The 12462-nt window shown below is 39.4% G+C and overlaps 3 protein-coding genes across 6 annotated transcripts; 1 reads left to right on the forward strand and 2 right to left on the reverse strand.

The window, feature by feature from the left end:
- Window positions 1–1486: 1486 nt before the first annotated feature.
- LOC143898242 (transmembrane emp24 domain-containing protein) lies at window positions 1487–3200 on the reverse strand. Its single transcript, XM_077407563.1, has 3 exons — window positions 2933–3200; window positions 2073–2419; window positions 1487–1973 (listed from the first exon to the last, which is right to left on the reverse strand). Exons 1-3 carry the CDS (start codon window positions 3057–3059, stop codon window positions 1824–1826), a joined length of 624 nt encoding a protein of 207 aa, XP_077263689.1. The 5' UTR covers window positions 3060–3200; the 3' UTR covers window positions 1487–1823.
- A 390-nt stretch (window positions 3201–3590) lies between these two features.
- Window positions 3591–8267, forward strand: Fcp1 (RNA polymerase II subunit A C-terminal domain phosphatase Fcp1). 4 transcript variants are annotated; one of them, XM_077406967.1, is made up of 7 exons: window positions 3645–4082; window positions 4531–4834; window positions 4941–5185; window positions 5274–6117; window positions 6189–6356; window positions 6472–6724; window positions 7330–8267. In XM_077406967.1, exons 1-7 carry the CDS (start codon window positions 3826–3828, stop codon window positions 7647–7649), a joined length of 2391 nt encoding a protein of 796 aa, XP_077263093.1. In that variant the 5' UTR covers window positions 3645–3825; the 3' UTR covers window positions 7650–8267. The 4 variants fall into 4 exon arrangements, with proteins under 4 accessions (XP_077263090.1, XP_077263093.1, XP_077263081.1 ...); XM_077406955.1 differs by having other exon boundaries at window positions 3935–4082; window positions 4523–4834; XM_077406963.1 differs by having other exon boundaries at window positions 3938–4082; window positions 4515–4834.
- A 14-nt stretch (window positions 8268–8281) lies between these two features.
- Window positions 8282–9215, reverse strand: Mrps17 (mitochondrial ribosomal protein S17). Its single transcript, XM_077407595.1, has 4 exons — window positions 9057–9215; window positions 8842–8958; window positions 8619–8695; window positions 8282–8516 (listed from the first exon to the last, which is right to left on the reverse strand). The coding sequence occupies exons 1-4, from the start codon at window positions 9180–9182 to the stop codon at window positions 8339–8341; spliced, it is 498 nt and encodes a 165-aa protein (XP_077263721.1). The 5' UTR covers window positions 9183–9215; the 3' UTR covers window positions 8282–8338.
- Window positions 9216–12462: the final 3247 nt, after the last annotated feature.

Genomic DNA, 12462 nt, shown 5'->3' on the forward strand with positions numbered 1-12462 from the left:
TCATTATGTACCATTTTCTTAACCATATTTACGAGAATGTGACGTGACAAGTTTATGGACAACCCCGGCTAAATTCCGATTAATCTAATCAGCGATTAACTCAAGAACTGCTTACAGCAAAATTTTTAACTGTACGATTCGTTGTCCCTGATCTAATTTATTTCTTTCATATGTTAAATGTGTGTGAGAACACACTAATAATTATATCCATGTCATAAATTATAAATAACAAGGCGTTACTTGTGATAAGTTAATCAGAGATTAAGTTAATCGGAGCCGAAGTCACCCTCTATCCGCCCTCCTTTCTCCGATGGACCATCCGGCGCCCGAGCGCAGCTGCGCTATAGTTCCATCGCGATGATCGCGTTCGATGCACGCGACGGAGATCGACGGACAGGAAAGCAGGGGGGGGAGGGCGTTTAGCGCTAAATGCGCGGCGTGATTGCGGGGCCGTCGCGCGTCGTCCGTAATCGGGGCTTTACCGCGCGCGACGATAAACCAGCCGCCATTTATGAAAGAGAAACAAAAGTCCGCCGCTCGTTAGAGCCCCCGCGCGGCCGCGCGCGATGAGGAGATACGGTTTATTCATCGGCGCTTTTTCTTTCTCGATCGCCTCTCTTCCCTTTAATTATACCGTTACGCGCGATCGCCCCCTTCCCCCTCCCATCCACCCTTCTTAATTGGCTTCTTCCATTCCGGAGAGCAATGCCGATCGCTCCCGCCGCGGGCCGATTTCACCGCGGGCCCCCGCTATATCCGCCGACGAATCTCGCTCGGGCGAAAACTCCCCGCGGATCGGCGGCGTCACGTTCCCGATCAACGTGCTCTCACACGTGTCGCGAGCGTAAATCGATAATCCGTTACGTCATCGTGTAACGCGTCGCTTCGACGATGTCGACTGGTCGACGATAACGGCCGTCTCTCTCCCATGTCTCCCCCCCCACCCCCCGCCTCGTCCTAACTCCTATCTTTGTACGGGAGAAACGTATCGCCGCGTCGCGACACAAACCCGTCGAGATATACTCGTTAAGTATATCCCCGCGCGCGCCAATACGGTAATCACCATCGATTAATCTGTGCCCTCTCACCGCTTTCCTCTCCCCCCAATCGAAGTGACACGCGCGATCGATCACCTTAATTGCGGCAGATTCTGTTCCCTTTTCTCGACCACCGCTCAACGGGGTAACATCAATTGAAGGCCTTTACGCCACGAAACGTTGCCACCGAGAAAAATGTTAGAGACTCGGCCTCCGATCGTTATCGCGTCCCTCGCGCGTTTTTCTTCCCCGCGGGAAATCGTCTCCCCATTATCGTGCCAGGCGACTCTTATCAGCCAAATGTCGGCAATTAAACACGCGCGACGGGAAGGACGATTGACATAGATTATAACTTTCAGCTGCGTCGCTAATTAAAGACGTGTTTTATAAGTAAATGTAAAATGGAACTATGGATATACGTATCGCCAGTCGAATAGAACAACGGATAATTACAGAAAGATGCACGTGTATTTTTTCCCGTTATTACAGACATATGTTTCACTTTTTTTTCATGTTTTCCGTCGTTCTTTTCACTATTGTGGAAACGTTCGCGATTGCAAAGGGGCCTCGATCACGCCCCCTATTACAAATTCCTCGTTCGTTAGAAATCTTACGGACGTAGGAATTACCTTAATGCTAGCGATGTACAGTTTGGGTCTGACCTCGACAAAGTGGTGGAGCGCATTTACCGCAGCGATGACTTATCGCGAGAATGAGATGTATAATTTAATTACATAGAAAAAATGTACAATTGATTCACGGAGCGTATCATTAGTTAATCCTAAGTTACACGATTCTCCGAACCTCGAAGAATCGCTTCAAGTAAAAGATCTGCCCCGCCGTCACGCAGACCAGTACCAGGGCTTCGAAGAACGCCCATATCACTACGCGGAAATTGGTACTCTCGTTGATCGCTCTGTGATTGCGATCGCGGACCTGAAAATCAAGCAAGAGACGCTCGTGAACGTTCAGATCGGATCGGCAAATTGGAACATCGATGGAGGAAGCATACGCGTCTTGCTTCTCCGTTAGTACCTGCATGTACTCCTGCTCGTTCTTCACACCCCACAAGCTGGTGCTCAGGTCTTTAATCATGTCGTCTAACTTCCCATGATTGGCATCGCCATCCTGAACCTCGGCACCAGCGTTATCCTCGGTTTGCTTCCGATTTTCGTCAATGTCCATGTTGAACATCACCACTTTCGGCGTCATCGTGCTCTTCCGATTGCTGAAGCAATAGGTGTAAACACCCGAAGTATGTGCGGCGAACGTATATTTCCCGCTGCTCTCCTGCTCACCTTGGTAGATTATTCTACCGTCAGGACCAACTATCTTGACATCTATATCTAAGAACCCACCCTCCGCTATTTCAAATGTGAGGCCTGCAAACAAAATTATATCCCGATAGAAACGTACGTTGATAAATTTACATTAATTTAAAATTTAGTACTTTTTCTGGAAAATAGTAATTTCCTCAATAATAGCAAAAAGTAGAAAATCTTAAGCAAACACGATACGTCAGAATTAAATGATCATTCAACTTTATTTTGGCGTACAATCGGCGGAGTAAAACATCTAGGATAAAAAATAAAGTAAAATAATCTCAAACATATATTACGCAAAATTTATATAATTTGTATAGATAAATTTCCACGAAATAGAACTTGTGTTTTTGTACAAAAATTTGTATAGAAATTCCGTAAGTGAAAAAAGTGAGAAAATCGGTAAAGTATCGATTGTTTAAAAAAAGTAAAGAAATCGACAAAGAGTAACAATTGATAAAACAAATGACGGGATTAATCTAAACTGGATGCGCTAATTGATTACGGCGTCGTTAAAAAAATCGCTCGCTTAAATCGCCCACGGTAGTGACGAAACGCAGTAGGAAAACTAACCCATCTTGGTGCCGAATTCAACCTTATCGAAGAAGCATTCCTCGGCGTGGGCGTCTACGGTGATGAAGTAGCAACGCACGCTGACGATGGATACGACGAGGAATACGCACGAGCTGAGCCACCTCATTTTCTTCGTTCGAATTTTACCGTACAATCATAAAAATGACATATGCTTCTCTCTCCCCGTGGCCCGTACGCACCGATCGCTGCCGATCGCTCGCCAGTTCGCAGTGTTCGCACATCACAGCGGCACGTTGCTACCGCAGCGCCACGTATTCACGTCGCCACGTATCAAACTCGGAGAGACGAGAGGCCCTTTAAAAGAGGGTCGCCGACTTGTCTCACGCGACTGTTAGCGGTGGACTCTGATTGGCTGGAGTTACGAATGTCAAATTTGGACACCTATGATGCCATATATGATCTGTTGGTTATATAATTACGTTGGTAAGTAAAATTATCAATTAAAATACTAAATAACAATTAACGTTGTAAATCATTTCGCCGACCGCGTTTTCCTATTCCGCCCGATTAGCCTGCTGCCCGCAGCCGATCCATCTATCACATGTCCACTGTCCACGCGATCGCCAAGACAGAACCTCGCCAATCACATTCGGGGTCACGCGTCTCCTTTACTCCTTCCCCTTCCATGCGCATGCACAACCCGAGCACGCTCGCGTCTTTCGATCGACGTTGACGTGGGTCGTGTTTATATGTCCCGCGTTGTTTTTGTCTCCCGCTCCCGCGCAAAAACGCAGAAACGATTCTCTCTCTTTCTCTCGAGGAAGGTTAAGGAAGGAACGACAACATCCCCGGGCCTTCGAGCTCCGAGGCCGATCGCCGACTCGCTCGTTATCGTCGCCCTTTGCGCTCCGGATGTGCGCGAGCGCGCGACTATGGCAACGATAGAGGTCACGTTCCCGTCGGACGGGTCGCCCGGGAAAATCCTGAAATGGAGGGTACGCTCGGACACGATGGTCGCAGCGGGCAGAATATTGCTGTTGTACCGGAACGCGTCGCTGGCCGCCGACGCCGCCGCCGCCGCCGCCGACGACGACGAGGAGGCCAAGGAGCCCGAGAAGAAGCTGCGGGCAACGAGTTTCGGCCGCGTCAAGCAGCTCCTGGTCAAGGAGGGTGATGTCATTCAGCCTGGGTATGCATCCATCCCGCAGTTTTTGTTTGGATGACAGTTACGCGGACACGTCGTAGCGTCGTCGTGCTCAAAAATCTGCAAAATAACCAGCTCTAAGCGTCCTTCAGACCAAGAATATGTATATATTTTTTTGTTTACCTTGCGTTAGACGAGGATTCTGCGAAGATTCAAAGATCTTAAACTTGTATCCATAACGTAAACTGACAGATCTTCAATTTTTGAGTCAAATGATAAAGAGCGTCTTTTCCTGCTCCATTTCCAAAAGTAGAAACAAATTGTATATCTTTAAAAACAAATATTTGATTTTCAATATCGCGATATAAGGATTTTGTATAACAATTATATCGCGTTTGAAAATACTTTTTCAAATAAAGCAGTTTTGTATTGTGTCACTCGTTCAAAATATACTTGAATTTTGTGATATCTGCATAGTCGGTTAGTGTTCCAGGCAAGTGATAGCTCTACTGGAAGGATGTACACATCCCACCGTGATGATAGACTTGTGCGCAGAATGCGGGGCCGACTTGAGGGTGCAAGAAACCAGCAAGGATGGAAACACAGCTGGAGTATCTCAGGCCAGCGTGCCCATGGTGCACAGCATACCCGAGCTAAAAGTATGTCCGGAATTAGCAGAGAAAATTGGGAAAGAGGATAAGCAACGTCTTTTAATGGATCGAAAGTTAGTGCTACTTGTGGATCTCGATCAAACGATCGTTCATACCACAAACGATAATATTCCACCTAATTTGAAGGTACGTTGACATTTTATTACGCCGATATAATTCTCCATAAAAACTATCGAAATTGTGAGCGTTGTTGCAAAACGATCAAATGTGGCCATGTGTTTTTTTTTTAAAGGACGTTTTCCATTTTCAATTATACGGGCCGAACTCTCCGTGGTATCACACCAGATTAAGACCAAACACCCGGCATTTTCTCTCGGAAATGAGCCGGCTGTATGAATTACATATTTGCACTTTCGGAGCAAGAATTTATGCGCACACTGTTGCGTCATTGTTAGATAAGGATGGAGTCCTGTTCTCGCACAGGATACTTTCTAGAGACGAATGTTTCGATCCAGCATCTAAAACTGCAAATCTCAAGTATTTATAAATTATCTTAAATTTTACGTAATGTTATTATAGGGATAAATATCTAAAGATTAATTTTGTATTATATTATTTATTGCAGAGCTCTATTTCCATGTGGCGATGACTTAGTATGTATTATAGACGATAGGGAAGACGTGTGGCAAGGGTGTGGAAATCTGGTTCAGGTTAAACCCTATCATTTTTTCCGTCACACTGGAAACATTAATGCACCACCAGGTTTGGAAAAGGCTGATGCACTACGTTTGCCGGAGCCGGCGAATGCAAATGAATCCTGTACAAATGATTCGCAAAGTAAAGATAATAAGAATGATGCACCAGAACCTGAAACACCGTTAAATGAAGCCAAACAGTCGTTGGACCACTCTGTGGATCCCTCTGTGGACCCCTCTGTGAATCCCTCTGTGGATCCCTCTGTGGATTCCTCTGTGGATCCCTCCGCGAAAGAAACAAATTATGAAGATAAGAAAGACGAAAAGACTGAGAACGAGGTGAAAGAAACGAAGAATGGGAAAGATGAAAATACCAAAGCGAATGCTGAAGAAGATGCTGAATCCAGTGTTGAATCTAATACTGCGAAAGAAGATGATAAAACTGATAAGGAAGTGACGGAAGTTGCACCATCCGTGAAAACAGATAAAGACAGTAAGCGAGCGACACCAAAGGAAAATAACATAATAGATGAAGATGATGATGATTATCTACTATATCTGGAAGATATTCTTCGGAGAATTCATACAGAGTTTTACGCTACGCACGATCAAGAGAACGCTCGAAAATCTTTGCGGGACATAATCCCACGGGTGCGCTCTCAAGTTCTGAAAGGATTATGCTTGACTTTTAGCGGCTTGATACCCACTCATCAAAAGCTTCGCCAAAGCCGCGCGTATAAAGTCGCGAGAGCATTCGGAGCGGAAGTGACTCAAGTAACGAATTTGATATTTGATATTTTTATTTATATTTTATAATTCTATAAATAACAACAGAATTTTGTCAGGATTTAACAGAGAAAACTACGCATCTAGTTGCTATTAGAAAAGGTACAGCGAAAGCAAACGCGGCTAGAAAAGTTGCAAACATTAAAATCGTAAATTCGGATTGGTTGTGGACGTGCGCGGAACGCTGGGAGCATGTGGATGAACGCTTGTTTCCTCTCACGTCGCAGGTATAAATGCCACAATTTTGCGACATTAAGTTACGTTATTTGAGCAGTTATTTTTACGATAGTTGTTTGAAACGTACGTTGTCTCGGCATTAATAATAAACATGAAGTATCATAGGCACGCGGATCAAGAGTACCACCACCGCACTGTAGTAGTCCGGAACGCGTTGAGGATGTAGAAAGCGACAGTACGAACTCTTTTGCCAACTCTATTAATCCATTAATGTCATTCACTCAAGAGGAGATCGAATTTATGGATAAGGAAGTAGACGAGGACATGGAAGATATGATTTTCGAAGACGAGGAAGATGCGGAAGAATGTGGTACGAGGATACGTCGTCGGAGTCCCGATTCTGAAGATTCCGTGAATGGTAAAGCCCATTTTAGGCGACTTAGTAATATGCGACAAGATTCAGATACAATTCTTTCTTTAATTTCGTGTACTGTGTAATATAGGGAACATCTAAAAAATCAGGATACGCGCGTACACCCATACTGGAACATCTAAAATTGTATCTTATTTTATTACATCAAAGTGTCCTAGATGGACCATAGTTTCCAAATTGCTTTCATTACAGTTACCATTTTTACGGGAAGAAGTTGTAAGCTTCTTGCCCATTCTAGAGGATCAAATTTATTTTTAAAATTTATCTATCGTTTGAAAATTTCTATCCTCCAAGGGACGACACTGTCGCAATTTGTTTATGATATCATAAGATTAAATTTTATATTTCGTAGACTGCTTCAGGCAGAATGGAATATTTTTTCATATCGTGTACGCAGTGCAGAGTGTCAAGACCAGGAATCAAACCCAGATTTTTGTTTTACAGGCGGTTATTCCAACATTGAGCTACCCAATATCTCTCTCTCTATCCATGATTCTTTAAATAAATTATAGGTTACTTAAAAAATAGACTTTTCGAGTATAATTTTATACTTATAAGATTAAATACACACAGCTTTTCTTATGTTACAGATATAGGTGAATTGGGTGTTTCAAAAAGAAAGAAGAGAAAGGTTTACAATGGCAGCTCTGATAAAGGTTCTTCGAAGGATAAAGATGACAATCGCGACAGTGATGACGATGATAATAACGACAGCGATGATGATGATAATAACGACAGCGATGACGATGATCTTGTTGCGCGTTTTAGGAGAGGAGGAGATTTACCCGATGATTTAGATTTAGGCGATAACTCACAAGATTCTGTGGACGATCTTGAGGAAGATAACGAAGATGATAGAGAATGGAATGCGTTGGGTGCTGCACTTGAAAGAGAGTTCCTTTCTGAGTGACGTGTATTTGAATATTAGTATTTGGCTATTGGATAATTCACTCTCAGGATGTTTTGCTTTATTCATAAATTTCAAGTTCGATAACCGAAGCAGGGTTATTGATAATAATAAACGTTACATATTTGTGTACTCTGGTAAAAAAAATCAGAGTAAGATATTATAAAAATATTAAAGATTTGAAAAGAGTAGATTGAAATAATTAAATTATGAAACGAGAGAACATATAAAGATGAAAAAAGATTCTACATCGAACAATGGTTCCATATTGAATTTTCAAATTTTGCACATATATACATATAAGCGCATGATCAGTCGTTAGCCTTACGTGAAAGATAAATATAAGTAATTATTCTTCTCTAAGAGTAATTTGTGGATAGTATCGTAGCACTGTGAATAACGCATGTGCCATTGAACATATTTGCGAGATATTTCTCACGCGAGCGAATCTGTCGAAAATCGATTTTATCTTTATGTATAATACTATAGAGAATGAGAAATTTTTATTTTCTAATATTTTTAGAGCTGTCGCATTAACGTTGATGATCACAAGTAAGCTTTTGTATTGAAATCCCAGAATGTATCAGAAAATTTGAGAATAAAACTTTGTAGTACATATAACTCGCAACGTACAGTTTCCATTGAATATTTACAATTTATTAATTATCAAGTTTCTGCGTACAAGTACTGTTCTATACCGACGGAACGGTGTCTGGTTGTGGGTCATCAGGATTTTCGTAATACTTTAGATAACTCTTCTTATGAGTGAAGTCTCGTATGCCTTCCAGTCTTCCTCTTCGTGGTGCTTTCGAGTAATCAAAGGTCGAATCTTCTTTGCCATATAACTCGGTCTCTTCCTCTATATCCTCCCTAATTTTACAAAGAGATATAAAATGAAGATTTAAATGTACTTAGACGGGTCATAAATGTTCCTAGGGTAGTCGTGTGAAATTTTTAACCATATATACATACCTGTATCTACTTGCGACAACTTCTTTTCCCGTGACTGGATCTACTATATCGCCTAGAGGATATACCACCTCGACAACCTACGCAAGTTTTTAGATTTAATAAAAATACAAAGGTTATTTATCAAGTATATTAACAAAGTTCATTCGCTCGAATTTAATCTTTCTCTCGCAACGTGGCATCGCTATGGCAGTAATCAAATATTACTGCGTAAAACAACACGTACCTCGTGCGTGATCAGGCGCGTTAATTTCTCCGGTAGCGTCTTTATCAAAATCACATCGCCGGTTTTGCACAGCTTCTCCGGATCGTGAGCATAAACGAAATTGTTCTCTTTGAAATACTGTTGAGCAAGAGGAGGAAATATAACCTCAATTAGGAATTTATTCAAATAAATATTATTGCACGATATATACGACAGATATATGTGTGTATATTAACCATGTGAATGTAATCATCGAATTCCAATCGCGGTACTCTCACTTTGGCAGCATTCTGCTTCGACGAAGGCACACATGTGCCCAGAAAGTACCGCAACGCGGTCTTACTCGCTTTCTTCGCGGCCATCTTCAAACGGAAACTACTAAACTGATGTTAAATGTTAAATGTTAACTGCTTTATGTGTTATCGGTTCAATATTTGAAACACAAATAAAAAAAATGTAAACATCACTTTTTATTATAATAATTATTATAATCAAGAGCGTAACTGTACGGTACAGTGAGTACAGACGAAAATTATTTGGATTTGATTATTTAGTATTTGAATAAAAATTGAATATATTTGATAATTCTAGAGTCTGTACATTCTATTTTAAATATATATTTTATGTAGAATAAATGTAGAATAAATTATTATAGGATTTGTAGAAATAATCTTTAAATATAAAATACACCTATAATAATATAATAATATATATAATTTTTACACACACAAAATTGTTGTTGAAACATGCTTTAGACATTTTGTGTTTATATTTGTGCAACGCTGATATATGGATATAAATCACGAATTAAAGAATAGACACATATTAATTAATAACATAATAGATATTTAAGAAGACGGTTTTTATATTTTTTTAAACTCACAATCAATCAAAGAAATATCAATTTATTATACATGATTTATATATTCTCCTGATCTCTCATATCTATCACCCTAATATGTTATGAATTATTAAAAGACTTAATGTGGATCTATTCTTTTATTTGCATTTTTTTGCACTTTCATTTAAATTTCATGATTTTGAGAAATTTGCGCATTACAAACATTAGTGCGAAATTCTCCGTTATATTTGATCTGCATATTAAATTTACTAATCACAAAATTTATAAAATTAATTTTCATTGATACATTAAAGTACATTCTGTCTATATAATTAGTAAACTAGTAAAACTGTATTAACGGCGATTTCAATTGATTATTTATAAATAAATTTTACGAAATTTTAAAAAAGTTAAAAATGTCTTCTTTCTCTCTCTCTCTTTCTCCTATAAAATATAATTGTATTTTACGAAAACTTGGGAATTAATGGATCATTATTTAAAATTTTTTTATTTCTTGATAATATTAGTTACTGTTGGAAGTAGTCCAACCATAATTTCTAATTGTTTATAGATCAAAGATATAACCAGATAAAACTGAGTACCGAATGCGGAATAGAAAGGAATTTACTTTAACGTACTTTATATCTTTCAAAAAAATATTGATTAGGAAATGGTTTTGATTAAATAGTTGTTTTTTGATTATATATAAATTTTCTATTTATAGATATAAATAAGATAATTAAACATTTTTTGGAATAAAAAGTTTAAAAATTTTCAAATTTCAATCACGATAATGATATCAAAGTTATAATTCTGCGTATAATACAATATTTAAAGAATAAGTTTTGGTACTACATATAATTCGCTAATTTTTATTATTTTTTCTTTTCTTTGCTTTAATATCACAATTCGGCGCATTCTGTCACGTGTCTTCTTGGCCGAAATTTCACGCGTCTTTGACGTCAAAAGAATTCACGATGTTACTTGACTCTCCACTCGCGTGATCGCGTGAGGTCCACTGTTACCATGCGAGTGAGCACATTCTTGACCGAAAGGCGTTCCACGGTGGTTATTGCGGATTGGTCGAACGCGCGACGAGCCCCTGCTTGACCGGAATGACCTTCGCGTTCTGACTGGTCCCATTGGCGCCATTTGCGAGCCTCACGCAAATTAATTTGCGCGCAAGCAGCTTTATTTAATCGCGACTCTAAGCGCCAATCAGAAGTGATTTTTTTTTTCGTAACCATATGTGATCACGCGTGTACATCTTCTTCGCTTCTGAATTTAATGCGTAGTATAAATAAAAATAGACACGGAGAATGTCCTGGCTATGACGAAAGCTGATGATAAAATCAACCTGGTACTAGACGCGCACATAATAAATTTTCGTCGTAACTGACAAAATATATCCAAAGTGTTCGTTCGTTCGAAATGTTCGTTTCTGTTAGTATATTGTTAAATAATGCATAAAAGATAAATATTAAACATCACTTGCGTAATATTCAAGGTCATCGCTTAGTGAAGCTAAATACTTAAGCGAGACGGAATTTTTTTCACGTAACGATATTGCTTTATTTAACAAAAATTCTGTGTCTCCTTATAAATATATAATAAAATATAAAGTAACAATAAAAAATTTAAAAAATAAAAATAGTATATAATAATCGTATAATTACATAAATATACATAATAAAAAGAAAAAAATTGGAAGAAAGAAATTACTATGTTAGGATACTTGCGAAAAAAACATGCAATGTATTGTAAGTTCAAGCTTAAAATTGTTTCTCTACTACTTTAGTAGCAAGGACAAATTATGTTTATTTATTTCTATTCTTATCTCATTTTTTTTATCAGCAGTTAAACATAATGAGCGATTCACTAAGAAACTTTATATAGCAATATCGTTCGCAGTAGATAATTACAGTATTGGATAAAATATCCACCAGTAAATAAAAATACTACAAAATTCTACTTTATACGCTCTACGTTAAACATAGCGATTATAAAATTATAACAAATTGCAAAAACTAATAAATCGAAAGCGAAAAAGAAATATCGCGCTCGAATAATCTCTCATCGTCCTATCGTCATGCGTGCAATTTTCAACCTTGCCTGATGCGAAAGTATCGTTATTATAATCCGGCTTTAAATTATTACATAAAATTACTCCGCATTGGATTCTCAGCTTAGCCGCGCCAATGTAGTTCGTTGGTAACAGGACGGTGGTCGATTTATCAGCGACGTAATGAGAAGTGATGTATGTACATACATTACAATCGAAGATACACCGTGGAAGGCAATGGTGGGGCCGTTACGGGAGATCCGTGGGATTATCCGACATTTTTTTTGCGAGGAGCGTAAAGGTCTTTGTCAAGGTGTAGAGCGGGCCTACCGTGATCGGTATCACGTAGACGAAAATGATGACGCGAATCGATGCACGTTGCTCGGGAAATTTCATCATGCGTGTACGCGCCGCCCTTTCGTTGGAAGTGCTTCTCGCGAAATGAATCATTGTCCAGATATTTTTACGTAGTGACTAAATCACGCCTGATATAATCTCTGCATGCCAAATTCGGAACGTAATTGCGTCTGTATCTTCCTCTACAAGTACCTCAAATCCTTTTTGATAATAGAGGAGATTCGCGCAATTCGAACTTTCCGATGTTTTCGTCTATGTATCTGTTAATTCTTTTTTTCTTTCTTTTTTTTCTTCAAGGTAGATCTTGAACGGACTCATATGTTCAGCAGATAGCCCGTCACGATTATTTTTACCTGTGTGAACATTATCTGTGGCGTGTCCT

This window comes from Temnothorax americanus, unplaced genomic scaffold, assembly GCF_048541705.1.
Source record: "Temnothorax americanus isolate GAGA-0224 unplaced genomic scaffold, ASM4854170v1 Scaffold1, whole genome shotgun sequence".
Taxonomy (NCBI): Eukaryota; Metazoa; Arthropoda; class Insecta; order Hymenoptera; family Formicidae; genus Temnothorax; species Temnothorax americanus.

Bases quoted from the DNA above. Each gene is read 5' to 3' on its own strand.
- LOC143898242 (XM_077407563.1), bottom strand. From the start codon at position 3,059: ATGAGGTGGCTCAGCTCGTGCGTATTCCTCGTCGTATCCATCGTCAGC. The intron at 2,420-2,932 runs GTTAGTTTTCCT...TTTTGTTTGCAG, and splicing joins TGAATTCGGCACCAAGATGG to GCCTCACATTTGAAATAGCG. The intron at 1,974-2,072 runs GTACTAACGGAG...CTTGATTTTCAG, and splicing joins ACGAGCAGGAGTACATGCAG to GTCCGCGATCGCAATCACAG.
- Fcp1 (XM_077406967.1), top strand. From the start codon at position 3,826: ATGGCAACGATAGAGGTCACGTTCCCGTCGGACGGGTCGCCCGGGAAA. The intron at 4,083-4,530 runs GTATGCATCCAT...TTAGTGTTCCAG, and splicing joins GGTGATGTCATTCAGCCTGG to GCAAGTGATAGCTCTACTGG. The intron at 5,186-5,273 runs GTATTTATAAAT...TATTTATTGCAG, and splicing joins TCTAAAACTGCAAATCTCAA to AGCTCTATTTCCATGTGGCG.
- Mrps17 (XM_077407595.1), bottom strand. From the start codon at position 9,182: ATGGCCGCGAAGAAAGCGAGTAAGACCGCGTTGCGGTACTTTCTGGGC. The intron at 8,696-8,841 runs GTACGTGTTGTT...AAACTTGCGTAG, and splicing joins CGCGCCTGATCACGCACGAG to GTTGTCGAGGTGGTATATCC. The intron at 8,517-8,618 runs GTATGTATATAT...TTGTAAAATTAG, and splicing joins GTTGTCGCAAGTAGATACAG to GGAGGATATAGAGGAAGAGA.